Here is a 27,240-nt window from a genome sequence, read left to right on the forward strand (position 1 = left end):
AAATTGAAGGGATTAAAGGCAGATAAATCCCCAGGGCCAGATGGTCTGTATCCCAGAGTGCTTAAGGAAGTAGCCCAAAAAATAGTGGATGCATTAGTGATAATTTTTCAAATCTCTTTAGATTCTGGACTAGTTCCTGAGGATTGGAGGGTGGCTAATGTAACCCCGCTTTTTAAAAAAAGGAGGGAGAGAGAAACCGGGGAATTATAGACCGGATAGCCTAACATCGGTGCTGGGGAAAATGCTAGAGTCAGTTATCAAAGATGTGATAACAGCACATTTGGAAAGCGGTGAAATCATCGGACAAAGTCAGCATGGATTTGTGAAAGGAAAATCATGTCTGACGAATCTCATAGAATTTTTTGAGGATGTAACTTGTAGAGTGGATAGGGGAGAACCAGTGGATGTGGTATATTTGGATTTTCAAAAGGCTTTTGACAAGGTCCCACAGAAGATTAGTGTGCAAACTTAAAGCACACGGTACTGGGGGTATGGTATTGATGTGGATAGAGAATTGGTTGGCAGACAGGAAGCAAAGAGTGGGAATAAACGGGACCTTTTCAGAATGGCAGGCAGTGACTAGTGGGGTACCGCAAGGCTCAGTGCTGGGACCCCAGTTGTTTACAATATGTATTAATAACTTAAATATATTAATGACTTAGACGAGGGAATTAAATGCAGCATCTCCAAGTTTGCGGATGACAAAGCTGGGCAGCAGAGTTAGCTGTGAGGAGGATGCTAAGAGGATGCAGGGTGACTTGGATAGGTTAGGTGAGTGGGCAAATTCATGGCAGATGCAATTTAATGTGGATAAATGTGAGGTTATCCACTTTGGTGGCAAAAACAGGAAAACAGATTACTATCTGAATGGCGGCCGATTAGGAAAAGGGGAGGTACAACGAGACCTGTGTGTCATTGTACACCAGTCATTGAAAGTGGGCATGCAGGTACAGCAGGCGGTGAAAAAGGCGAATGGTATGCTGGCATTTACAGCAAGAGGATTCGAGTACAGGAGCAGGGAGGTACTAGTGCAGTTGTACAAGGCCTTGGTGAGACCACACCTGGAGTATTGTGTGCAGTTTTGGTCCCCGAATCTGAGGAAAGACATCCTTGCCATAGAGGGAGTACAAAGAAGGTTCACCAGATTGATTCCTGGGATGGGAGGACTTTCATATGATGAAAGACTGGATTGGCTAGGGTTATACTCTCTGGAATTTAGAAGATTGAGGGGGGATCTTATTGAAACATATAAAATCCTAAAGGGATGGGACAGGCTAGATGCAGGAAGATTGTTCCTGATGTTGGGGAAGTCCAGAACGGGGGGGGGGGGCACGGTTTGAGGATAAAGGGGAAGCCTTTTAGGACCAAGATTAGGAAAAACTTCTTCACACAGAGAGTGGTGAATCTGTGGAATTCTCTGCCAGTTGGAACAGTTGAGGCCAGTTCATTGGCTATATTTAAGAGGGAGTTAGATATGGCCCTTGTGGCTAAAGGGATCAGGAGGTATGGAGAGAAGGCAGGTACAGGGTTCTGAGTTGGATGATCAGCCATGATCATACTGAATGGCGGTGCAGGCTCGAAGGGCCGAATGGCCTACTCCTGCACCTATTTACTATGTTTCTATGTATAAGGCTGGAGGGAAAGGATTCTGATAGGAAAGAAGAGTGGACCACAGGAGAAAGGGAAGGAGCAGGGGACACAAGGGGAGATGATAGGCAGGTGAGATCAGGAAAGAGGCCAGAGGCCAGAGTGGGGAATAGAAGAGGGGAGAGGGAAGGAAAAGTTTTTCCACTGGAAGGAGAAATCGATATTCGTACCATCAGGATTATTCATTCCCTCCTCCTTCCCACTTTTTCTATTCCCCACCCTGACCTCTTACCTCTTCCTCCTCCTTCCATCTTCTCTCCTCTCGGATTTCTTCCTCTTCAGCCCTTTACTTTTCTCACCCACCTCGCTTCACCTATCAATTTCTAGCTATCCACCTCGCCCTCCCCCCCGCCCCACCCACCCACCATACCTTTTTCGTTCTGGCATCTTCCCCCTTACTTTCCAATCCTGAAGAAGGGTCTCGGTCCGAAAAGTTAACTGTTTATCCAAGGTTGATTGTTGGCGTAATTTGAGGGAGGTAAGTTAGCTAAGACCTGGGGAAAAATCTACTTCTTTGAAAGGTTTACATTTTAATTTAAAAAATTCTATTGCGCCCTGGGATCTTGGATTAACATTTGATATAAGAATGGTACTTAACATTCATAAAAACAATATTATATGTGCACATGATCAGTCCTGGAGTAAGAACAGGCCTGATGAATTTCTGAATCTGATGCAGAAGGCTAAAGGTTGCAGCAAATTCCTCTTCTGCAGATAGACTGGATGCGAGGTTCAGTAGAAGAGCACAGCTGGGTATTTATTGGTCACACTTCAGCAAAGGGCTCAAACCTATGTGTTTGCACTGAGAGCCGCTGGCAAACCCAGAAAACCAGGTGTACCATCAAAAGCAGGGATCCCCAACCCTTTTTGCACCGCGGACCGGTTTAATATTGATAATATTCTTGCGGACCAGCCGACCCGAGTGTTCAAGTAGGGTTAAACTCACCTCAACATGTCTTTTACAGTTAGGGTTGCCAATTTTCTCACTCCCAAATAAGGGACAAATGTAGCAGTCAAATCCCGGGACATTTGTGTTTACTCCATAAAGACTACCATGACCATGAAGACTTGCGCGGGCACCTTGTGTGCATGCGTGACGTGTGCATGCGCGTACGTGCCGATTATTTTCCCACAAATCAGTTTTGGCTTAGTCTTCCCGACTACACAGTACATATATTATTTCTACTTTATATAGGCTGCATATTTATCATATCATTCCTGCTTTTACTATATGTTAGTGTTATTTTAGGTTTTATGTGTTATTTGGTATGATTTGGTAGGTTATTTTTTGGCTCAAAAATTTTTCGCATATAAATTAATGGTAATTGCTTCTTCGCTTTACGCCATTTTGGCACGAAAGTTTTCATAGGAACGCTGTACCTTAGCGGGGGAAATACAGGACAAAGGCGGCCCCGTATGGGACAAACCAATTTAGCCCAATATACGGGACGTCCCGGCAAATATGGGACAGTTGGCAACCCTATGTTCAAGTTCACCAGTGCGTGACAGGGAATGAGGAAAGGAGCAGCTGACTCACATCATTTCCTCGCGGCCCGGTAGCACATGCTTTGGTGGTTGGGGACCTCTGATCAAAAGGACTTGTATACTTAATTCTCCAGGAGCAGGAAAAACTCCATATTATGTAATCAGAGAGAAAAAAAAATCCCATTCCTGACAATAGTTGCTTTTTCTTCTGAGGTAACAACAACAGGAATCTGAACTAATGCACCTTAAATTCAGGGTCACTGAGATCAGCCTATGCTGGGAGAGTAACTGATTTCAGTGTACTATATCCAATTATCAAATACTTCAGGACATAGGCAAAGAGGACAAGAAGGAAAACCAGGGAGGTCAAGAGTCAGTGACTTAAAGGATTTCAATCTGGATCTCTGCAAAGTTGCTCCGGGGGATATTTCCAAATTAACTCATTGTTAATTCCAAAACACCAACTAAGTCTGACAAAATGAATGTTTGTCCATGATCTGTTTTGCCGCAAGGTAAAATATCTGCTATGGTTGATGTGAGACAATGTCAATGAAGCAACTGTGAGAACAAAAGGGTTTGTAGATGTGGGAGGCCCTATTCAATGCAAAAAGACGATCATGAGTTATGAGTAAATAAAGTATTACAAACAATTGGTGATATAAATTGAATGTGACTCATTTGAGAGTTGGCTGTCGCTCTATGATTTGTACTGTTGTCATCTATAATTTGTAAATGTCACATGCTGTAGGGCTGTGGCTGCCACAAAAGCAGTCTGTATTTGCAATATGTGGTCACCCCACCTATTATCTGAAACTGTACTATGCAATCTGCATACAATAGCTTTCAACTACATCAAGTAACAACACATATTTCTGCCAAAGATTTGCATCTCAGCATTTAAAAACTATCATTCATGTAGAAAATAAAACAAATCCTTACCCGGGACTGGGAGTAGATGGTAGCAAATGGAATATGGACAGTACCCAACCAGTGTCTCTCAATACGGGTGTGAACTCCACTTCCACGTTCCCTTTCATCCTAAAGGCACAGAATAGATTTTTGAAAATGTTTACACAGTGATGATTATACTGATTGGGATAATTTGGTTATATAATAAAAAGAACTTTGATTACCTCAAGTACATCATAAACAACTTCATCAAAAACATTGATAAAAACTTCATCTGTAACAGACTGTAGACTGGGAGTACTATAATCCCCATTTGGTGCTCTAGAATTAAAAAATAATTAAGTCAGGCACCCATTAGCTTCGAATGTGGATTTACAGCTCTGTAATTATTATTATTTAATGGCAATTTTCTAAGAAGCTGAGAAAGAACAATTCTTGAAAAAGGTACTTTCAGTTATTAAAAGAAATCTATTCTGGCGAGTTATTGTGCTTGTCTGAAAGAGCCACCCATTTAGTCCTACCATTTTGCTCTTTTGCTCATTGTCCTTTTAGCTTCCATCCAACAATACACAAATACACTTCTTATAACCATATAGCAATTACAGCACGGAAACAGGCCAACTAGGCCCTTACAGTCCGTGCCAAACTCTTACTCTCACCTAGTCCCACTGACCTGCACTCAGCCCATAACCCTCTATTCCTTTCCTGTCCATATAGCTATCCAATTTAACTTTAAACGACAACATCGAACCTGCCTCAACCACTTCTGCTGGAAGCTCGTTCCACATAGCCACCACTCTCTGAGTAAAGAAGTTCCCCCTCATATTACCCCTAAACTTTTGCCCTTTAACTCTCAACTCATGTCCTCTTGTTTGAATCTCCCCTACTCTCAATGGTAAAAGCCTATCCACGTCAACTCTATCTATCCCCCTCATAATTTTAAATACCTCTATCAAATCCTCCCTCAACCTTCTACGCTCCAAAGAATAAAGACCTAACTTGTCAACCTTTCTCTGTAACTCAGGAGATGAAACCCAGGCAACATTTTAGTAAATCTCCTCTGTACTCTCTCAGTTTTATTGACATTTTCCCAATAATTCAGTGACCAAAACTGTACACAATACTCCAAATTTGGCCTTATCAATGCCTTATACAATTTCAACATTACATCCCAACTCCTATACTCAATGCTCTGATTAATAAAGGCCAGCATACCAAAAGATTTCTTCACCACCCTATCCACATGAGATTCCACCTTCAGGGAACTATGCACCATTATTCCTAGATCCCTCTGTTCTACTGCATTCTTCAATGCCCTACCATTTACCATGTATGTCCTATGTTGTTTAGTCCTACCAAAATGTAGCACCTCACATTTTTCAGCATTAAACTCCATCTGCCATCTTTCAGCCTACTCTTCTAACTGGCCTAAATCTCTCTGCAAGCTTTGAAAACCTACTTCATTATCCACAACGCCACCTATCTTAGTATTGTAGCGGTGTGCTACACACAGCGCTAGAATAACCACACGGAGTCGGTGAGTTAGAGTTGCGATGAAAGAGATTTATTCAGACTTCGCGGCCTGCTTTAAAGCCTTCCCGTTCCCGCCCTCCCTGGGGAGGGACTGCTGTGGGGAATGCATATTCCCAGACCCTTTCCGCGCGTGGGATTTTCCCTCTGCTGGTGAAGATGGCCTGGCGCCCTTTTTGGGGCCGGCCCTCTGCCTGCGCGCGCTGTTGTGAGCCGGTTCGTGGGTGCCAGAAAGTGGGTCGCCACATAATCCTCCCCCAGAACTGGCGATACCTCCCCCAATGTCCACAGTCTGGATCAGCCTCTGTTTGGGAGGTCTGCCCCTGCGCCGCAGTGCCTGAGCCTGGACCGGCTGCGCCAAGTCCACATGGGCCGGTTTGAGTCGGTCCACCGTGAAAACCTCCTCTCTCCCCCCAATGTCCAGCACGAACGTGGACCCGTTGTTCCTGATCACCTTAAAAGGCCCCTCGTAGGGCCGCTGTAGCGGTGCCCGGTGTCTGCCCCGTCGTACAAAAAGAAACTTACAGTTCTGCAGGTCTTTGGGTACGCAGGTCGGGCTCTGTCCATGCTGTGAAGTGGGTCTGGGGCCAGATTACCGAGCCTCTCCCGTAGTCTGTCCAGGACTGCTGTGGGTTCTTCCTCTTGCCCCCTTGGGGCTGGTATGAACTCTCCTGGGACGACCGGGGTGTGCCGTACACCAACTCGGCCGACGAGGTGTGCAGATCTTTCTTGGGTACCGTGAGGATTCCGAGCAGGACCCAGGGAAGCTCGTCCACCCAGTTAGGCCCTTCTAAGCGGGCCATGAGAGCCGACTTCAGGTGACGGTGGAAACGCTCCACTGGTCCGTTCGACTGTGGGTGGTAGGCAGTTGTGTGTTGTAGCTGAGATCCTAAAAGGTTGGCCATACCTGACCACAGACTGGAGGTGAACTGGGCGCCCCTGTCGGAGGTAATGTGGGCCGGTACCCCGAAGCGGGCTACCCAGGTTGCGATCAGTGCTCGGGCGCAGGATTCGGAGGTGGTGTCGGTGAGTGGGACGGCCTCTGGCCATCTGGTGAACCGGTCTATTATAGTTAGGAGGTACCGCGCTCCTCGTGACACTGGCAGGGGCCCCACGATATCCACATGGATGTGGTCGAACCTCCGGCGGGTGGGTTCGAACCGCTGCGGTGGAGCCTTGGTGTGCCGCTGCACCTTGGCTGTTTGGCACTGCATGCACGTTTTGGCCCATTCACTGACCTGTTTACGCAGTCCATGCCACACGAACCTGTTGGCGACCAGCCGGACGGTTGTCCTGATGGAGGGGTGCGCTAAGTTGTGAATGGAGTCGAAAACCCGCCGGCACCAGGCTGCTGGGACGACGGTGGGGAGGTTGGCCAGTAGCTACGTCACATAGTAGGGTCCTCTCACCTGTGCCTACGGGGAGGTCTTGGAGCTGCAAACCGGAGACTGCAGTCCTGTAACTGGGGATCTCAGCGTCTGCCTGCTGTGCCTCTGCCAGCGCTGCATAGTCCACCCCCTGGGACAGGGCCTGTATGGTCGGTCTGGAAAGTGCGTCTGCCACGACGTTGTCCTTTCCCGAGACATGCCGGATGTCCGTCGTATATTCGGAGACGTAGGACAGATGTCGCTGATGGCGGGACGACCAGGGGTCGGACACCTTCATGAACGCAAAGGTAAGCGGTTTGTGGTCTGTGAACGCGGTGAAGGGCCTACCTTCTAAGAGGTACCTGAAATGCTGGATTGCCAGGTATAGTGTCAATAGCTCCCGGTCGAAAGCACTGTATTTGAGTTCGGGTGGTCGTAGGTGTTTGCTGAAGAATGCCAGGGGTTGCCAGCGACCCTCGATGAGTTGTTCCAGCACTCCACCGACCGCTGTGTTGGATGCGTCCACCGTGAGGGCAGTAGGAACATCCGTTCTGGGGTGCACTAGCATCGCGGCGTTTGCCAAGGCTTGTTTGGTTTTAACGAAAGCGGTTGCGGCCTCTTCGTCCCAGGTAATGTCCTTGCCCTTACCCGACATTAGAGTGAACAGGGGTCGCATGGTTTGGGCTGCTGAGGGGAGGAAATGGTGGTAGAAATTCACCATACCCACGAATTCCTGCAGGCCTTTGATTGTGTTGGGTCGGGGGAAGTGGCGGACCGCGTCTACCTTGGGGGGTAGCGGGGTTGCCCCGTCTTTAGTAATCCTGTGGCCCAGGAAGTCAACGGTGTCGAGTCCGAACTGGCATTTGGCTGGGTTGATTGTAAGGCCGAATTCGCTCAGGCGGGAGTAGAGCTGGCAGAGGTGGGACAGATGCTCCTGCCAACTACTGCTGGCTATCAGGATGTCGTCCAAATAGATGAATGCAAAGTCCAGGTCGCGTCCCACCGCGTCCATTAGCCGCTGGAAAGTCTGTGTGGCATTCTTTAGACCAAACGGCATTCGGAGGAATTCGAAAAGTCCGAACAGGGTGATAAGTGCTGTTTTGGGGATGTTGTCCGGATGTACAGGGATTTGATGGTATCCCCGGACGAGGTCTACCTTGGAAAAGATCCTTGCGCTGTGTAGGTTTGCTGCGAAGTCTTGAATGTGCGGCACAGGGTAGCGGTCTGGCGTTGTAGCCTCGTTCAGTCTGCGGTAGTCACCGCATGGTCTCCAGCCCCCCCGTTGCCTTGGGCACCATGTGAAGGGGGGAGGCCCATGGGCTGTCGGACCGTCGTATGATCCCCAATTCCTCCATCTTCTTGAACTCCTCCTTCGCCAGTCGGAGCTTGTCTGGGGGAAGCCTTCGAGCATGGGCGTGGAGGGGTGGTCCCTGAGTCGGGATGTGGTGCTGTACTCCGTGTCTGGGCATGGCTGCCATGAACTGATGTGTCAGTACTGATGGGAAATCCGCCAGGACCCTGGTGAATTCGTCGTCGGACAGCGTGATGGAGTCCAGGTGTGGGGCTGGCAACTGTGCTTCACCCAGGGAGAACGTTTGAAAAGTCTTGGCGTGGACTAATCGTTTCCCTTGCAGGTCGACCAGCAGGCTGTGGGCTCGCAGAAAATCCGCCCCCAGGAGTGGTTGGGCCACGGCGGCCAGTGTGAAGTCCCATGTGAACCGGCTGGAGCTGAACTGTAGCCGCACCATGCGGGTGCCGTAGGTTCGTATTGTGCTGCCATTAGCGGCCCTCAGGGTGGGTCCCGGTTCTCTGTTGCGGGTGTCGTAACTCGTTGGAGGTAAGATGCTGATCTCCACTCCAGTGTCGACCAAAAAGCGGCGTCCCAACTGCTTGTCCCAGACATACAGGAGGCTGTCCTGATGGCCAGCCGCCGTAGCCATCAGCGGAGGCTGGCCCTGGCGTTTCCCGGGAACTTGCAGGGTGGTCTGCAGCGGCTGGCCTCTGTGCCCCACTGCTGGTGGTAGAAACATCATTCTTCGTTGGGCTCCTCACTCCCGTCGCCGGGTTTCGTAGGATCTGCTGCCGGGCCTGGTCTGGTCTGTCGTTGGGCACGCGGCTTGGTGATCTGTGCGACGGATGCCCCTCTCTCTTTCCTGGCATTCCACAGCACATCTGCTCGGGCCGTCACCTCCCGGGGGTTGCTGAAATCTGCGTTGGACAGCAGCAGGCATATGTCCTCGGGCAGTTGCTCTAGGAACGCCTGCTCAAACATGAGGCAGGGTTTGTGCCCTTCAGCCAGGGCCAGCATCTCGTTCATTAATGCTGACGGCGGCCTGTCTCCCAAACCATCCAGGTGCATTAAGCGGCGTGCTCGTTCGAGCCGTGAGAATCCAAAAGTCCTCATGAGCAGGGCTTTGAATGCTGTGTACTTGCCGTCCTCCGGGGGTGACTGTATAAACTCCTCAACTTGTGCAGCTGTCTCCTGGTCGAGTGAGCTCAGCACGTAGTAGTAGCGAGCGGACTCCGAGGTTATCTGCCGAATGTGGAATTGTGCTTCTGCTTGTTCGAACCATAATTGGGGTCGCAGCGTCCAGAAACTTGGCAGTTTTAACGAAACTGCGTGAACAGGTGCAGCGTCGGTCATCTCTGGTCCAAATATTGTTTGGGCCGTCGGGGTCACCAATTGTAGCGGTGTGCTACACACAGCGCTAGAATAACCACACAGAGTCGGTGAGTTAGAGTTGCGATGAAAGAGATTTATTCAGACTTCGCGGCCTGCTTTAAAGCCTTCCCGTTCCCGCCCTCCCTGGGGCGGGACTGCTGTGGGGAATGCATATTCCCAGACCCTTTCTGCGCGCGGGATTTTCCCCCTGCTGGTGAAGATGGCCTGGCGCCCTTTTTGGGGCCAGCCCTCTGCCTGCGCGCTCTGTTGTGAGCTGGTTCGTGAGTGCCAGAAAGTGGGTCGCCACAGTATCATCTGCATATTTACTAATTCAATTTACCACCCCATCATCCAGATCATTAATATATATGACAAACAACACTGGACCCAGTACAGATCCCTGAGGCACACCGCTAGACACCGTCCTCCAATCTGACACACAGTTATCCACCACTACTCTCTGGCGTCTCCCATCCAGCCACTGCTGAATCCATTTTACTACTTCGATATTAATGCCCAACGATTGAACCTTCCTAACTAACCTTCCGTGTGGAACTTTGTCAAAGGCCTTACTGAAGTCCATTATGACAATATCCACCGTTTTACCCTCGTCAACTTTCCTAGTAACCTCATCAAAAAATTCAATAAGATTTGTCAAACATGACCTTCCACGCACAAATCCATGTTGACTGTTCCTAATCAGACCCTGTCTATCCAGATAATTATATATACCATCTCTAAGAATACCTTCCATCAATTTACCCACCACTGACGTCAAACTCACAGGCCGATAATTGCCAGGTTTACTCTTAGAACCCTTTTTAAACAATGGAAACACATGAGTAATATGCTAATCCTCCGGCGCCATCCCCGTTTCTAATGACATTTGAAATATCTCTGTCAGAGCTCCTGCTATTTCCACACTAACTTCCCTCAAGGTCCTAGGGAATATCTTGTCCGGACCGGAAGACTTATCCACTTTTATATTCCTTAAAAGCGCCAGTACTTCCTCTTCTTTAATCGTCATACTTTCCATAACTACCCTTCTTGTTTCCTTTACCTTACACAATTCAATATCCTTCTCCTTAGTGAATACCGAAGAAAAGAAATTGTTCAAAATCTCCCCCATCTCTTTTGGCTCCGTACATAGCCGTCCACTCTGATTCTCTAAGGGACCAATTTTATCCCTCACTATCCTTTTGCTATTAATATAACTGTAGAAACCCTTTGGACTTATTTTCACCTTACTTGCCAAAGCAGCTTCGTTATCTTCTTTTAGCTTTTCTAATTTCTTTCTTAAGATCCTTTTTACATTCTTTATATTCCTCGAGCACCTCAATAACTCCAAGCTGCCTATATTTATTGCAGATAAATACAATATTCTGCAAGTAAGAAAAATCAAATGGACTGAAATGAACTTCTTCATCCAAATCAATCTTTTTAGATATTACTTTAAGAAAGGCCCTCATATCAAAATATCAATATCTAATATTGGAAATATTGATAATGTAGACAATAAAAAATTTAATCAATGTAATAATTAGATGATTTTCAACCTGGTAAACTGTTCATAGATTCTTCAATAGCAGATAGTTAACAATTAGTGTGCTTTATTTTCACAATGCTATTTTGTTCACACTTATGAAACGCCTTTAGTTTATGTCAATCTGAGGCTTTTTTCGGGCATTTGGAAGATCTGCAGCATGTGGGGTTGAAGTGATTGCTGATGCACCACTGGGGACAATTTCATTTTCTAAGTTTGAGACTGACACACTAGAGTCTAGGCTGACACTACATGGAGCTACTGCCCTATCTGCAAGCAATCCTTCAAAAGTGATTTTTAAAAAAATTGCCTGCACACCATAGACATCAAATCAGCATTAAATACCTTCTTCTCAGAATTGCACGCACCCGCAAATGAATTAACAAGTTAGTGAAGGCAGTTAAGAGGCAATCATATTATTATGGCACAGAGATCACTTAAAGGCCAGAAAGGAGAGAAATGATGGACTCCCTTTCCTGAAAAGCATCTGTTAAGGTTTACAATAATCCCCTCATTCATGATCATCAGCTTTTAATTCCAGAATATAGCTAATTAATTAAGTTTAAATTATTCAGCTGCCATGATGTGAAGTGAAATTGTGTCTCAGGACATGTTCAATCATTTGGATTGTAAGTCCTGTCATTACTACCATCTGACCTTATGACAACAGACCATTCATTTTTATTAGGTAAGTGTTAGAAGGATGCAATATTTTCATTCTACAAGAAAGAAAAATCAAATGGACTGAAATGAACTTCTTCATCCAAATCAATCTTTTTTTTATGAATTACCTGAATGGAAGTTCCAGTTCTTCATTCCAGTTAGGGTTTGGGCCATCTAGAGTAGCAGTTCGACGAACTGTACGTTGGAATGAAACCTCCACAAAAGGATGCACTGTGACCTTTGACAAAATGTGTATCCCAATTATTTTAATTTTACTTTCATAACATCTTCCTGAGTTTTCATTTAATGTTCACACTCCACACTCATAAAAGCAACCACCATTCACAGCAGGGAAAATTAGAGGGAGTGTCACTTCAAAATAATTCAACTTTGATTAATGATGCGAGTTAAGTGGACTAGATCCCAGAAATGCCTAAATTCATCTGTCAAGCGCTATCAAGTTGCATTTCTGAAGTACCTTCATCAAAATAAAATGTATAGAGACACAAAACATTAGGAACATTACTGCCAGGACCTGCAGGAGAAACCAAATGACTCAACTCCAAAGTGGTTTCCCGGTGTCATTACTTAGGATTTAGAAGGCAGGACCTGTACACAATATTCCAGGTGCTCTCACTAAACCCTAATATAATTGCAAATAAGAATTCTTTACCCAGGTTCTCTACTCCTCATGATTACTCTTCCTAATTGCTTGCTGTGCCCAAACTTACCTTTCTTAGAGCAGAGTTTGTCGAGTGTTATGCACATCAAACCTTGACAGTGGACAGTATTTTCTGAAGACTTATTTCAAGACTTATTTATCCTGTTCCTATATTCCATTATTATTCTAAATTATTCCATATTGTCAGTTTGGTTCAAATGGAAGGAAGGAAGGAAGAAAGAGAGCATAGGCCATCAACTTTTTGCTGTTGATGTTTCTGTAGCAGGCAATTTCTTTTTTACCAGGTCGAGTTGCTAGCTCAACGCTCAAACCAGCACGGATGGAAAGTGTACCACGGGAGCCAGCTGGATTCAAACTCGGGAGCCTTCGCTCCGAAGTCCGGCACTGATGCCACTACGCCACCAGCCGGCTGTTGATTCAAATATTGCCAAATTAATGGAACAGTTTGGCTAAGGGAATAGATAACTTTCACTTTCTCTTAATGTAACGCATAATGATCTGGAGACATAGCCAGTAAAACATGATGTTAAATTTAGTTTCTACAGTGATAGTGATGTAGATTGTTGGATAAATATTGGCAAAGATGCCAGGGATAATTTCTCTGCTCTTCTTTAAAATAACCTCAACTTTTTAAGTTGATCAGAGAGATCAGAAGCATCCTTAGTCTGACTTGTCATTTAAAGGATGAAATGACTAAGAAAATGGCTTACAGGTTATGGCAGGGTTCAGTTCCTGTAACATATTTACAACCCACACAGTTCCCAAGTTGGAAATGCAACCATGAAGTGAGTTCCCAAACGGCAGAGGATAAATGGCAGCTCACCAGCACCTGTTAAATCTCCCAGTTCTGCCAGTCTCCCACCTACCTCTATTTATGTACCTTCATTTATTCTTTGGTCACAAACAGGTAACTATATGCCTTGTATTTCTTGATCGTTTCATACCTGGTCAGTAAACCACTCAGGGCTTTGAGAGGATGTCTGGGGTGGCTGAGAGCCGGAAAACGTTTCATTAATAGATCTAGCCGATCTGGAAGTTAGTGCTGGTTTACTGAAGGAAAAATAATAATTAAAAAAACATATTTAAGAGGCATCTGCACAGGTACTTGAATGAGGAAGGCACAGAGGGATAGGGAATTAATCCAGTCAAGTGGGTTTACTATAGATAATACTGAGGTGGTGGATTGATGGGCCCATTTCTATACTACACTACTCTTACTTATTTGATTACCTTCTTTTTAACAGATTTCAAACATATTTGATGTTTTTTTCCCCCTAAGGAACATCAATTCAAATTGATGAAATGAAAAGTGACAATTCTATTGGAGGACTAATATAAAGAAATTTTATAAGATTGATTTAAAAAGAACAGAAATCTGAGTATTTTGTTAGTTATATATCATTTATTTAAAGTTCAAATTTCCTGTGATATATTTCACTTAATTCTTTTTACTGTGTGAAATAATGATAATTTATCCACCACTAGTTACTGGCATGAAGGATTCTCAAAACAAAACATAAAATTACAAAGATGTCTGGAAAAATGTCTCTTTGGAATCTCCTACCTTCCCATGGATTTACGTAATGGTATGTCATAGGCTCTGATAATGTTCACCAGAAGCTTAATATCTCCGTCAGAAAGGTTCTGCGCAGTGACCTTCTTCCTTTCTTTTCTTCGCGGTCTAAGTGGCCTCCTTGGTTCAGCCAGTTTGATCAGACTGACACCCAACACACTACAAAGGAAAGAAAACATATGTTAAAAAATATTCACATGTTCTCACCAACTTTTTTTTAAAAAAACCTCTGGGTAGGCTTTACTTTCCCTAGACTAAAAACGTCATGCAAGATCAAACAAATAAAATTTATTCCAATATTAATAATAATAATAGAAAACATGATTTTAATGTTAAAATAATCACAAATAGTTAATATAAATCATCTAAAATAATATGGAAAGGAAATGATGAGAATAGCGTAACATACCGTGATTCACCAGAACTGTACAGAATATGCAGGAAATAAAGAGACAGCAAGATATATGAAAAGAAACCAACACTAAAGCAGAGAAAGACACAATAATTAGTGCAAAAGATAGTTGTTATAAACAGAGGCAAGTATCAAAAGTTTAAATTAGGTTTAAATTTAATAAAATAAGAATTAAGAAAGAGAATGATTTTTTTGTTTGGAGAATTTACTTAAACATTTTTTCTCAGTATGAAGTTGTAAGATAATCAGCATGGAAGCGTGGTGCTTAGTGCGATGCTATGACAGCTTGGGGCATCAAGAGGTCGCAGTTCAATCCTGGCGTCCTCTGTACGTAGCCCCATGGAATGTGAGTGGTTTTCTCCAGGGCCTCTGCTTCCCCCCACCCCCACAGTGCAAAGACTTACTGGGCAAGTTAATTGGTCATTGTAAATTGTCCAGTCCAGTGATTAGGTTAGGGTTAAATTGGGGTTTCGGGGGTCACTGGGTGGTGTGACTCAAAAAGTCGTGCTGTCTCTCTAAATAAAAATAAAACTAATCCCAAAAAAATAAATCCTTAATACCTTTGGCCCAGGAATGTAATATATAGAGTACTTGGCAATGTACTGAGTCCTTAGATCCAAACAAAATAGATAATTTGAGTTGTGGTTACTGGAATATTTGGAGATGGTGGATCTTTCCCCTTACAATATTCTGGACTTCATTTCTACCACCCAGAAATATCACTTTGCAATTGAGTACAGTCATTGGGAATATTTAGGAAATAGACACACAGGAGACAATACAATATTTTCTCCAATATGCATCCATCCAGGTGATCAAGCCAAGAATAAAAGTAAGGCCCATCACTATCTCTCTCAAAATTATTGGCTCGTGGCTAGGCATATGATGCATAACTTTGATGCAGGATTTCATTCTACTCCTATTGCAATGGTCTTAGAGAGCTACACTCTAACTATGGCAGCCGAATCTATGACACAGGACTTCAGTAGGACTTCCATATTCTCTCATCATTATTCACAGGAGATATTTTGGCAAAGGGGTTACACCTCCCACAATCTGTTCCAAGGAGATAACTCATCTGAACATATTTAATGGAGTTATCAAACTATAATAATAGTATACACCGCTGATAGAAATACTTCCTGAAGTTACCATTGCAAACCACATTAATTTAGAATTAGTAAGCCAAATGCCCCACATAGCAAAACAAATATTACAATAACAGTTCACAACACAGAAGCCAAACAATTGATCTTTGAGTCTACAAGAGTAATTTTTCTGAGTCAGAGTGGTGTTTGGAATGTAAGTTTTTCGAAAAAGGATGAAACTATACTCAGTGAAAATTAAGAAAGATATTAAAACGTTTTTATAATTTGAAATGTAAAACTTTCTATTTATATAAAGCAGTAAACAGATAATCAGATGCATATTTCACTAGAACTGATAATCCTGAAAATAAATGGACAAAAAATATAATGAAATAATAGAGAATACACTAAATTTTTCAGAAAGTTCACTGCACCCTTGCAATATATAGCATTCAAATGCTGGTAAGTAGAATATGAGAGGTTAATTTATTCATGAAGTGCATCTTGAAACAAAGAGCCATGAAGTGCTTGCTTATGCTGCAACTTCACTCATTTTTATTACAGAGAATTATTGTCCACCTGATTAAACACATTTGTAAAACTGGCCAAAAACATTGTCTTATTTTTTTCTTCAAAGAGCCAACAGTTCTGCATGAAAATGCCTCCTTAATCTGTGTAACTGCGTGCAAGTTCTGAATTACCCAAGCATACAGCCATCCTGAACCTTGCACACTCTCAGTGCCAATCAGCTGCTTGGAAGAACATGGATTTCAAGAGACCTCCCAGCAATTATGCCAATAATTTGACCCTTTGAGCCTGCATCAAATCCAGCAAAAAAATTATTTTTAAATGAAGATAACAATTTTCAGGCAGAGGGATTTGTTTAATTTGGCCTCATGCTTGGCATAGACATTGTGGGCTGTACTGTTCTAGGTTCAATGAAAGTGGGCAAGAGAAACAAGTTTAAACTCACTCTATCTAATTGAAGATAATTTAGCTTTATCGATAACTAATAAATGATTTCTAGTGCATTGCGTTTTTATATTTTTTAATAATTTAAACCACTAGAACAATACATTTACATTTAAAATAGATTTTATATATGTTTTAATGTCTGTGAATATCAGAAGACTTTACAAATCCTGACCTGTAAACTTGAGGGAGTTGCTTAAGCAGTTATCAAAGCATTTCCAGAGGCAAGGTTTACTACTTACTTTTAAACTCAAATGGTCATAAAGTACTACAAAAGAGTTTAATATGATTATGAATTGATGACAAATTTCATGGTCTTAGACATATATTGCATTGATTAATTCTATGTCTTTCAATATGCAACAGTTATTTTCTTAACTATGCGACGAGGAAATGATGAGGTGGTGAATAATGGCCTCTGGATATTCAATGTCAAAACAAAATTTAATCCCATTCAAAATCTAAAGTAAGATGCAGGTTATAATCAAGAATACAACCTTATTATTTACCTTATGCTTGGTACCGCTTCCTCAATAACCATATGTGACAAGGTATAACGATGCTTTGCCAGCAGAAATCTACTTGCTACAGAATTCCGCACCTAAGAGACAAACATTTATCAAGTGTTTTTGATTTAAGATTTCCACAAAATTCCAACCCCTTTTTTACTCAATGCACTTCCAGAACAGATGCGTGCTTTTGAACATAATTTTGAAGAGTTTTACAGCTTTTCCACATTCTGTATATAAATATGTGCAGAACAACAATAAATCAGTCACTTTAGTTTAACCTTTATTGTAGAGAAACTACTTGAAAATGTAATCAGGATCAGCCTTAGCAGCCACTCCAGCAATGCGGATTAATCAGGAAAATCCAGCGAGGGATTGTTAAAGGCAAATCTTATTTAACTTGATAAGAGTTTTTTAATGATATAGCAAAGAGAGCTAATGAGGCAAGTGCATTTGCCAGGATGTATAAAGTGTTGCATGAAGGCTTGTGAGTATGACTGAAACCCACTTAATAAAGATGTTATTAGTAGCATGGCCAGAAAATGGCTAAAGCACAGCAAACAGAGAGTAGCAGTGGATCATTGTTTACTGAATCAAAGGGGTTTGGTAAAAAATTACTGCTTTGCTTTACATAATATTCAGGACAGATTTGGGAGTTTCCAAACCTGCAGATGACACAAATTTGGAAGTTTAATGAATTATGATTCCCCTAATTTTAATCCTAGCCTAAACAAGGGACAATTTACAAACACAAACATGAGGAATTCTGCAGATGCTGGAAATTCAAGCAACACACATCGAAGTTGCTGGTGAACGCAGCAGGCCAGGCAGCATCTCTAGGAAGAGGTACAGTCGACATTTCAGGCCGAGACCCTTCGTCAGGACTAACTGAAGGAAAAGTTAGTAATGCCCCAACCTCCCCCTCATACCCCATCCGTTATTTATTTATATACACACATTCTTTCTCTCTCTCTCCTTTTTTTCCCTCTGTCCCTCTGACTATACCCCTTGCCCATCCTCTGGGTTCCCCCCCACCGCCTTTTCCTTCTCCCTGGGCCTCCTGTCCCATGATCCACTCATATCCCTTTTGCCAATCACCTGTCCAGCTCTTGGCTCCTTCCCTCCCCCTCCTGTCTTCTATCATTTTGGATCTCCCCTTCCCCCTCCCACTTTCAAATCTCTTACTAGCTCTTCCTTCAGTTGGTCCTGACGAAGGGTCTCGGCTGAAACGTCGACTGCACTTCTTCGTAGAGATGCTGCCTGGCCTGCTGCGTTCACCAGCAACTTTGATGTGTGTTGCGACAATTTACAAAGACTAATTAACCTACCAACTAGTACGTTTTTGGACTGTGGGAGGAAACCCATGCATTTCATGGACAGAACATACAAACCCTTTACAGGCAGCAGCGGGAACTGAACTTGAGTTGCTGGCACAGGAAGGCGTTGTGCTAGCCACGACACTATCGTGCCATTCATATACACAATTTAACATACAAAAATATGGTAGGAAGAATGAGCAGAGACAATACAAATCAGACAGCACAATTCATGTCGATGAAAATAACAGTGCAAGCTAAGGAAGTGCTATGAAAAGCAACAGTGTCTTGGGCTTTATAAACAAAGGTACAGAGTACAAAAGCAAGTCATACATCTTCATCAGATATTTTCTCTGCTGCAATTGTTCTCACAGCCCGTTTTAGAACAGATATGAAATTTCTAGAGAGGCTAGAGAAGAAATTTAATAGAATGTCTTCAGGTTTGAAGGACTTTTAGTCACCTGGGGAACTTGTTTTGTGTTCCTTACAATCAAGGCGATATGCTTAGTGGAAATGGAGAGGGGATTAAAAACCAGGGGGCAGAGTATGAATGTGATTGGCAAAAGAATAAAAAGAGACAAGAAGAAAAAATTCCTTGCATAGCCAACAGTTTGAATGTGAAGAAGGAATAACTACGAGGGGGTGTAGTGAAGGCAGATTCTATCTTGGAATGCAAAAGGAAATTAGTTAAGTAATTGAAAGGAAAAGAATTACTGGTCATTGGAAGAGAGTTCTGAGCAGCTAGATTGCTCTTACATAAACACACAAAGGAATGAACTCCTGAAAAATGGATATAGGGAGCTAGGTAAGAAAAAGAAAAGCAATCTCTCAAGGTACTAATCTCTGGATTGCTGCCTGTGTCCCATGCCAGTGAGGGTAAGAACAGGATTATATGGCAGATGAATGTGTGGTTGAAGAATTGGTGCAGGGGGCAGTGTTTGAATTTGCGATTCATTGGAATTTCTTATGGGGAAGGTATGACCTGTGCAAAGGGGACGGAACACAAGGGGATCAATATCCATGAAGGCAGGTTTGCTAGAGCTGTTGGGGAGGATTTAAACTAGTTTGGCAGGGTGTTGGGAACCAGACTGATAGGGCAGAGGAAGGGGCAGTTGATCTAAAAGAAGATGCAGCATGTAGAGAGAGTGAGAGGAAGGATGCAGTGGAAATGGCTATTCCTGCCCTTCCTGTAATGGCTACAATGTCATAGTTCCATGCACTAATCTGTGCTCTTAAGTGCATGTAGAATGGGGCTCACTCCAGAAAAGTGTGAAGTGGTTCACTTTGAAAGGTTGAACTTTAAGGCAGAATACAAGGTTAATGGCAGGATTCTTAGCAGTGTGGACAAACAGAGATCTTGGGGGTTCACATCTATAGATTTCTCAAAGTTGCTAAGCCAGTTGAGAGGGTGGTTAAGAAGGCATATTGTGCGTTGGTCCTCATTAGTCACGGGGGAGGGGTTTGAGTTCAAGAACCATGAAGTAGTGTTGCAATTCTATAAAACTCTGGTTAGACCGCACTTGCACAGTTGTGCCCAGTTCTGGTTACCTCATTATAGGAAAGATGTGGAAACTTTAGAGAGAGGTAGAGGAAATTTACCAGGATTCTGCCTGGTCTAGAGAGCATGTCTCTTGAGGATAGGTTGAGTGAGCTAGGGCTTTTCTCTTTGGTGCGAAGGAGGACAGAGGTGTGCAAGATGATAGGAGGCACTATTTAGAGTACACAGGCCGTGCCTTTTCCCCAGGGCATATATACCTAATTTGGCATAACTTTAGTTGATTGGGGGAAGGTTTAGGTGAGCCCGTCAGAGCCAGTTGTTATTTTTTACACACACAGAGAATGGTGGGTGCACAGAACATGTCGCCAGGGATGGCAGATACTTGAAGGATATTTAAGAAACAGTTAGACACCTGAATGAAAGAAAAATGGATAAGCGTGAGGGAAGAGGAGGTTGATCTTGGAAAAGGTTAAAATTTCGGCACAATATTGTGGGCTGAAGGATCTGTACTGCTTTATGTTCCATGTTCTAAACCTGGCATGGGCTGGAAAGGGTAAATATATACGTCCATGTCTCCACGTGTAATCTGTTTTTGATTCAGGAACCCAATGAATAGAAATGTCTACACCAATAACTTTATTCACAGTGAAGCAGAGAAGTAATTTTCTTTTTCTGAACTGCGGTGTTGTGTGGAGGATGGTTGTGTTGTTTTGAAACAAGGAAGGTGAAAATTGAAATGCACTTCTCTTCAATTAAAGAGTTGACTGAATAGAACTGCTGAAAGAAGTGGAAATTCTGCCTGGGGTTAGGGTGTGTGTGATGCAATTCAATTGTAACTCTTAACTCAATAGGAATGAAAAGACTGAAAATTGAGACAATTACACTGGAGATAAATCACCAGCAGAATAGGAGGTGATCTTAGTTTTTGCTTTCACAGTCCATACACAGGTGGCTTATGCACAGCAAAGAGCAGGTTTCTCACTATGATATTGTGAAGTACGTAGTGAAGGTTGTTTGGTTACCTGCAGCCAAAGAGGAGCAAGAAGATGACAATTGATCTCAGAAAAGAAGCTGACTTACACTCCTGTATAAAATACATAATTTTAACTTCTTTCCTAATCTTTATGATTATAAGTTCTCATTATTGCTGTTAATCTAGTTAAACTTTGGTGTAGACTGTCTAGGCTCCCATATCCTTGAGATGATTATGTGCCCAGAAGTGTGTTTTTTTTCTATTTTGTCTGCAATGAACCGTCACCAAATATTCTACAGCAACATACTGAAAAGCCTCATATCCTCAGCTGTAATTTGCCAAGCCTCACAGAAAGCTATATTCAATTACTTGTGGCAGTTGTCGTACTGAACAGTTACCAAACTTCATAATAGATAAACAAGACTTCTGAAGTAACTACCAGTATAAACATCAAATTCAATAACTGGATGTAAAAGATGAAAAAGAAATTAGAAATTGAACCCTTTACCTAGTGTGGAATTTGATGGTCAATATTCATACAATGAATGAAGTGCATGTCGTTGGGTATTAAAACTGAAAACTGTCAAAAGCCTTTTATAATCTTAAAAATACTTAGCTGTATTCAGTGCTGTTATATTACCTTTTGCAAGTATTTCGATACCTTTGCTCTATGGACATCAAGGTGGCTTGTCATATCAATCGTCTCTCTTTCACATTGTTTCTTCTTGTATTCCTGAAAGAAGGGATACAAACAAAACACAGCACCATCCATGAAGTTGATTGATTTGTAAATAAGACACAAGACCATAAGACATAGCAGCAGAATTAGGCCATCTGGCCCATCGAGTCTGCTCCGCCATTCAATCATGAAGGACGGAGTTGGAACAGGCGACCCATCACACCCTGGACATCACTTGTTCCAACTCCTTCTTTCTGGTAGGCGTTTTAGATCACTGTATGCCAGGACAAATAGGTACAAGAACAGTTTCTTTCTGTATGCTATCAGTCTTATGAACACTTGAATTTTAGTTTATTATAAATCAAGTTCACCTGTACATACACAGGTATACCTCATTGTATATAGTTCACGATTATTTGCATTATTGTTTTGTTTGCTTTTTATTCTGTACAGCGAGAGCTCAGGGAAACTGGCATCAAATTCCCTGTATGTGTCCACATACTTGGCGATAATAAAGGATTCTGATTCTGATTCTGATGACTGATCCTGTTTTTTAAAATCTCCTCCTCAACCCCAGTTCCTGGCCTTCTGCCATAACCTTTGATGCCATATCCAATCAAGAACCTATCAATCTTTGTCTTAAATACACCCAATGACCTGGTCTCCACAGCTGCATGTGGTAACAAATTCACCACCCTTTGGCCAAAGAAATTTCTCCACATCTCTCTTTCGAAAGGGCGCCCATCTATCCTGAGGCAGTGCCCTCTTGTCTTAGACTCTCTCACCACGGGAAACATCCTTTCCACATCTACTCTGTCTAGACCTTTAAACATTCGAAAGGTTTCAATGAGACCCCACCCCCCACCCAACCTTCTGAATTCTAGCAAGTACAGACCCAGAACCATCAAACGCTCCTCGCATGATAACCCTTTCATTCCTGGAATCATCCTTGTGAACCTCCTCTTGCCTCTCTCCAATGCCAGCACATCTTTTCTAAGATGAGGAGCCCAAAACTGTTCACAACACTCAAGGTGAGGCCTCACCAATGCCTTATAAAGCCTCAACATCACCTCCTTGCTCTTGTAATCTAGACCCCTTGAAATGAATGCTAACATAGCATTTGCCTTCCTCACTTTCGACTCAACCTGCAAGTTAACCTTCAGGGTGTTCTGCACAAGTCCCTCTGCATCTCAGATTCCTGGATTTTCTCCCCATTTAGAAAACAGTCTGCACATTTATTTCTACTACCAAAGTGCATGACCAGGTATTTTCCAACATCATATTTCATTTGCCGCTTTCTTGCCCATTCTCCTAATCTGCCTAAGTCCTTCTGCATGCTACCTGTTTCTTCAACACTACCTGCTCCTCCACCAATCTTTGTATCATCTGCAAACTTGGCAACAAAGCCATCTATTCCATCACCTAGATCATTTATGTACAGCATAAAAAGAAGTGGTCCCAATACTGACCCTTGCAGAACACCACCAGTCACTAACAGCCAACCAGAAAAATATCCTTTTATTCCCACTCGCTGCCTCCTGCCAATGCTCTAACCATGTTAGTAACTTTCCTGTAATACCATGGGCTCTTAACTTGGTAAGCAGCCTCATGTGTGGCACCTTGTCAAAGGCCTTCTGAAAATCCAAATATACAACATCCACCGCATCCCCTGTATCTATCCTACTTGTAATCTCCTCAAAGAATTCCAACAGGTTCCAATAGTTTCCGAAATTAACAAATGTGTTTCTGATTTTGATTTACTCCTCTGTTCAGTGTCTTGCAGTCTGAATGAGCATAGAAGCTATGCGTGTCAAGAATCAAAACTGAACACTGGTATGCCAAAGCACTGAATAAAATATACTCAATCCAATGAGGAGATATTCATACATAGAATCTTATATTCATTCATTGTATTTTTGGTATAATCCAGGTAGCATACTTCCACTATCTGTTGGGCTGGAGACATTACTTTATAATTATGGCTGATCTGAATAACTGAAGTCAACCTGGCATACATTATCATATTCTCTGGAGGTAGCGCTTTGCAAGGTCACAGCTTAGGGCACCAGTAAACTTATGAAATGCTATTAATCTTACCTGGAAAATCTTCTCAGAAATTTGAGAATCCTGAATGGGAATTTGTTTATAATTAAGGAATTCTGTCACCCCTTCATTTCGGAGCTGCAGCAGTCGAAATCTCTTGGATTTGTTCAAATCTTCTTCTGAAACAAAGTTAAATTCTTCTTGCAGGTGCTCAAGTCTGAAGTAATCTTTATCCCGTTCTTCACCATTTGTTGCAGACTACAAAAGCAATTACTTCTGTTTAAATATTCATTTCAGTGCAAAGGTGTACATTACAGTGCTTATAAAGATTTCAAGGCATGCATCATGGAGGAATAGATGTTGAGATGTGCCCAGAGATGTAGAGGAAAAGAAGTTACACACAGTATATACATCTATAGATAGAATTCCAAATGGGAGGATAGCACAGCTACTAATTCTCAATCACTAAAAAGGGAAAGCTTGTAATAAAGACTGTACTTTATGGAGCAAAGCATTTGAGATTGTAACACCTAGGGCAAAAATCAGGTTAACCTGCCGCAACATTGATGTCAACAGTGGGTTCTGGTGAGCCATTCTTGATATAGGCTAGTGTGGCAGAAAAGCCAGGAGAAAGAAACGAATAGCATCCCAGTGTTTAATGTGTGTTTAACTTGCTCAAACTAGATCTAGTGACCGGTAATGAAAATGCCCTTGACAAATTTTGAATTTGGATTAGTTTGACTCTAGGTGCAAAGAAGGAAAACAAAGAAGTGACTGTGTGGAAGGTAGTAATTAGCTTTATACAGGAACATCAAAGGCCATAAAGTTGAATATGAAAGATAGTTCTGAGGAACTAAATACAAAAGGAATGTTCAATTTTCATTTTCGCAAGTCAATACTGAATGAAGGAGAATAAAGCAATTTACAGATTTACAAAATAAAAAATAGCTAAAAGCAGAAAACATGACAGGTGTCCCACTGCTTCATCATTTCCTGTCAGTCACCTTATGAACAGTGCCTTGAAAAAGTACTGTAAACTATTTTTTCCATTTTACTGTCTCATTTTTAAACAGTTTAAATAAATTGAAGCAGGATTTTTGAGCTAATCTACAGAACATAGTGCATCATGTCAAATCAAATGAAAAATTCCAAAACCTGTCAACAATTTACTAAAAATTAAACACCAAAATTGTGAGGATGAAAAAGTATTCATCCCCTTTGTAATTACTACGCTAACTTTTGTCAGGTGCAATATATTACTTTACCAACTCACCCAATCTGCTGATGGAGAAAATCTAAGGACCACCTGTTTTCAACGATTTGTTAAGAATAAATACCACCTCTCTCTGTAAGGTCCAACAGTATGGTTGATTTTCAACTGACCAAACCAAACTGAAGACAAAAGAGCATTCAAGGCAAGTCAGGGAAATGATAACAGAGAAGCACAAACTGGAGAAGGGTACAAGAGCATCTCAAAGGCACTGAACATAGCTCGGAGCTCAAGTCAACCATGAAAAAGTACATTGCCAGAGCAACCACGGAATAGCTTCCAATGAAGAAAATTGATGTCCTTGAGTGGCCCAGTCAGAGTCCCGACCTTAGCCCAATTGAACATCTCTGGCAATACCTCAAGATTGCTGTCCACTGCTGCTCCCAAATAACCTGGCACGCCTTGAGCAACATCGCAAGGTGGAATGGACAAACTTTGCTCCATCACATTGTGTGCAAAGCTAATACAGACTTATCCAAAAATGACTACTAACTGTAGTAGCTGTGACAGATGGTTCAACTAAGTACTGAGCAAAGGGCAATGAATAATTTTGAACCACTGACTTTTCAGTTTTTTGATTTTTTAAAAGTTTTTCATACTTTACAATTTTCCTTTTTTTGGGATGTACAGTGAAATAAGGAGCATGTGATTCATAAATAAAAATTCTCAGCTAAACTGATGAAAACCTTGGTTGTAATACTAATTCAAGTGAACAAAGCATTTGTGGGCTGAATACTTTCACATAGCACAGTATATACATTTTTATTATTGTGTTGCTCATCTTACAGTGGTTTGTGCTGAAGCAGATCTGGAGTAACAATTATTTTGTTCTTCTTTACACTTTCGGACTAGAAAAGACATTAAACAATCTTGAATCAGAGGATGAATAAACATCTTGATTAGATTTGTGAATTCCATTTACCAAAGTAGAGAAGTTTGAAATCCTCAAAATCAAAAGACACTGTGAAGCTGGAAATGTAAAATAAAAACAGGAGCTGTTGGAACTATTCAGCCGGTCAGGCCATCATAGTGATGACACTTCTGATGCTTCATGTCACTTCGACTGTTTACAATTTCCTGATTCTAGCAGGCTTATCTTCACCGTGCACATACAATCACTTTATAGCTCTGCCCCACAGCAGGATGGACTGAGGCTCTTCTGTATTTAATATTTCAGTAATACATAAATAATATTGTAAATATACTGGATAGTTTGATCAAGCTTTCTTTGGTGTTTACACAATGCATGTCGGGTTATATGCAGAAGTACGTCAATGACATATGCTGGATTTACAGAACATAACAGTAGTGATAGGGGAAGTCTTAAACAAATTTGACACAACTACGTACCAGCAAGACATTTGAGTAAAAAAAAAGCATTGTGAGAAATGGTCATGTTTAAAAAAAAGAAAGAAAACGGACAAATTCTTGGGTTTATAAACAGTACCGGGTGATAATAATCACATTTAGTAAAAAGGCAGGTATGGCTGGCTATATCAGATAGATGCATTTGATTGCACAAAAGGTAACTGGCTGCTGTATACAGAAGGAATTGAGCAGTAGTTTGAAGTAAATGGAATGAGAAATGAGTACCAGTTTTGCTGAGTGCACTGGGTTTAAAAGGCATAGTTTTCTTACAAGTCTGACAGCTCTAACCAAACAAGCCGAAATGAGCCACCCTCCGGTGTTGGATCTGTGGAATTACAGGCCATCAATTTGTAGGACTTGTCACTTAGACTAAAATGTATTTTCTTATGTGATTATGTTCTTTTTTTCCCTTTCTTACTATTTTGTACCTTGGCACCAGAGAAACACTGTCTCATTCAGCTGTATCCATGTATGGTTTGAATGACAAATAAACTTGATTTGATTTTGGACCTGTTTTTCCAGATCCCTTTGATCTACAGCATTCCTCAGTGCCCTACCATTCACTGTTTAAGACCTACCCTGGTTGGTCCTACCGAAGTGCAACACGTCGCACTTGTCTGCATTAAATTCCATCAGCCATTTTTCAGCCCATTTTCCAGCTGGTCTAGATCCTGCTGCAAGCTCTGATAGTCTTTCTTGCTGTCCACTACACCCCCAATCTTGGTGACATTTGCAAATATGCTGACCCAGTTAATCACACTATCATCCAGATCATTGATATAGATGACAAACAACAATGGACTCAGTACCAATTTCTGTGGCACTCCACTAGTCATAGACCGCCAGTCAGAGAGGTAACCATTAACTACCAGTCTCTGGCTTCTCCTGTGAAGCCAATGTCTAATCCAATTTACTACCTCATCTTGAATGCTGAGCGACTGAACCTTCTTGACCAACCTCTTGTGCTGGACCTTGTCAAATGCCTTGCTAACATGCATGAAGACAACATCCACTGCTTTGGTGGGAGGAGAGAGAGTGTGCGCAGCCCTCT

The 27,240-nt window shown here is 42.3% G+C and overlaps 1 protein-coding gene across 2 annotated transcripts in view; it reads right to left on the reverse strand.

Moving 5' to 3' along the window:
* Positions 1-27,240, reverse strand: part of cc2d2a (coiled-coil and C2 domain containing 2A) — a 163,361-nt gene that overhangs the window by 30,674 nt on the left and 105,447 nt on the right. For both annotated transcript variants that reach the window (XM_063043416.1, XM_063043415.1), the window contains exons 23-30: positions 23,606-23,809; positions 21,470-21,562; positions 17,043-17,134; positions 14,053-14,220; positions 13,433-13,538; positions 11,935-12,044; positions 4,266-4,362; positions 4,072-4,170 (exon numbers count right to left, since the gene is read on the reverse strand). In XM_063043416.1, coding sequence (XP_062899486.1) covers positions 4,072-4,170; positions 4,266-4,362; positions 11,935-12,044; positions 13,433-13,538; positions 14,053-14,220; positions 17,043-17,134; positions 21,470-21,562; positions 23,606-23,809 — 969 coding nt within the window. The remainder of the gene's footprint in view (positions 1-4,071; positions 4,171-4,265; positions 4,363-11,934; positions 12,045-13,432; positions 13,539-14,052; positions 14,221-17,042; positions 17,135-21,469; positions 21,563-23,605; positions 23,810-27,240) is intronic.

This window comes from Mobula hypostoma, chromosome 3, assembly GCF_963921235.1.
Source record: "Mobula hypostoma chromosome 3, sMobHyp1.1, whole genome shotgun sequence".
NCBI lineage: Eukaryota > Metazoa > Chordata > Chondrichthyes > Myliobatiformes > Myliobatidae > Mobula > Mobula hypostoma.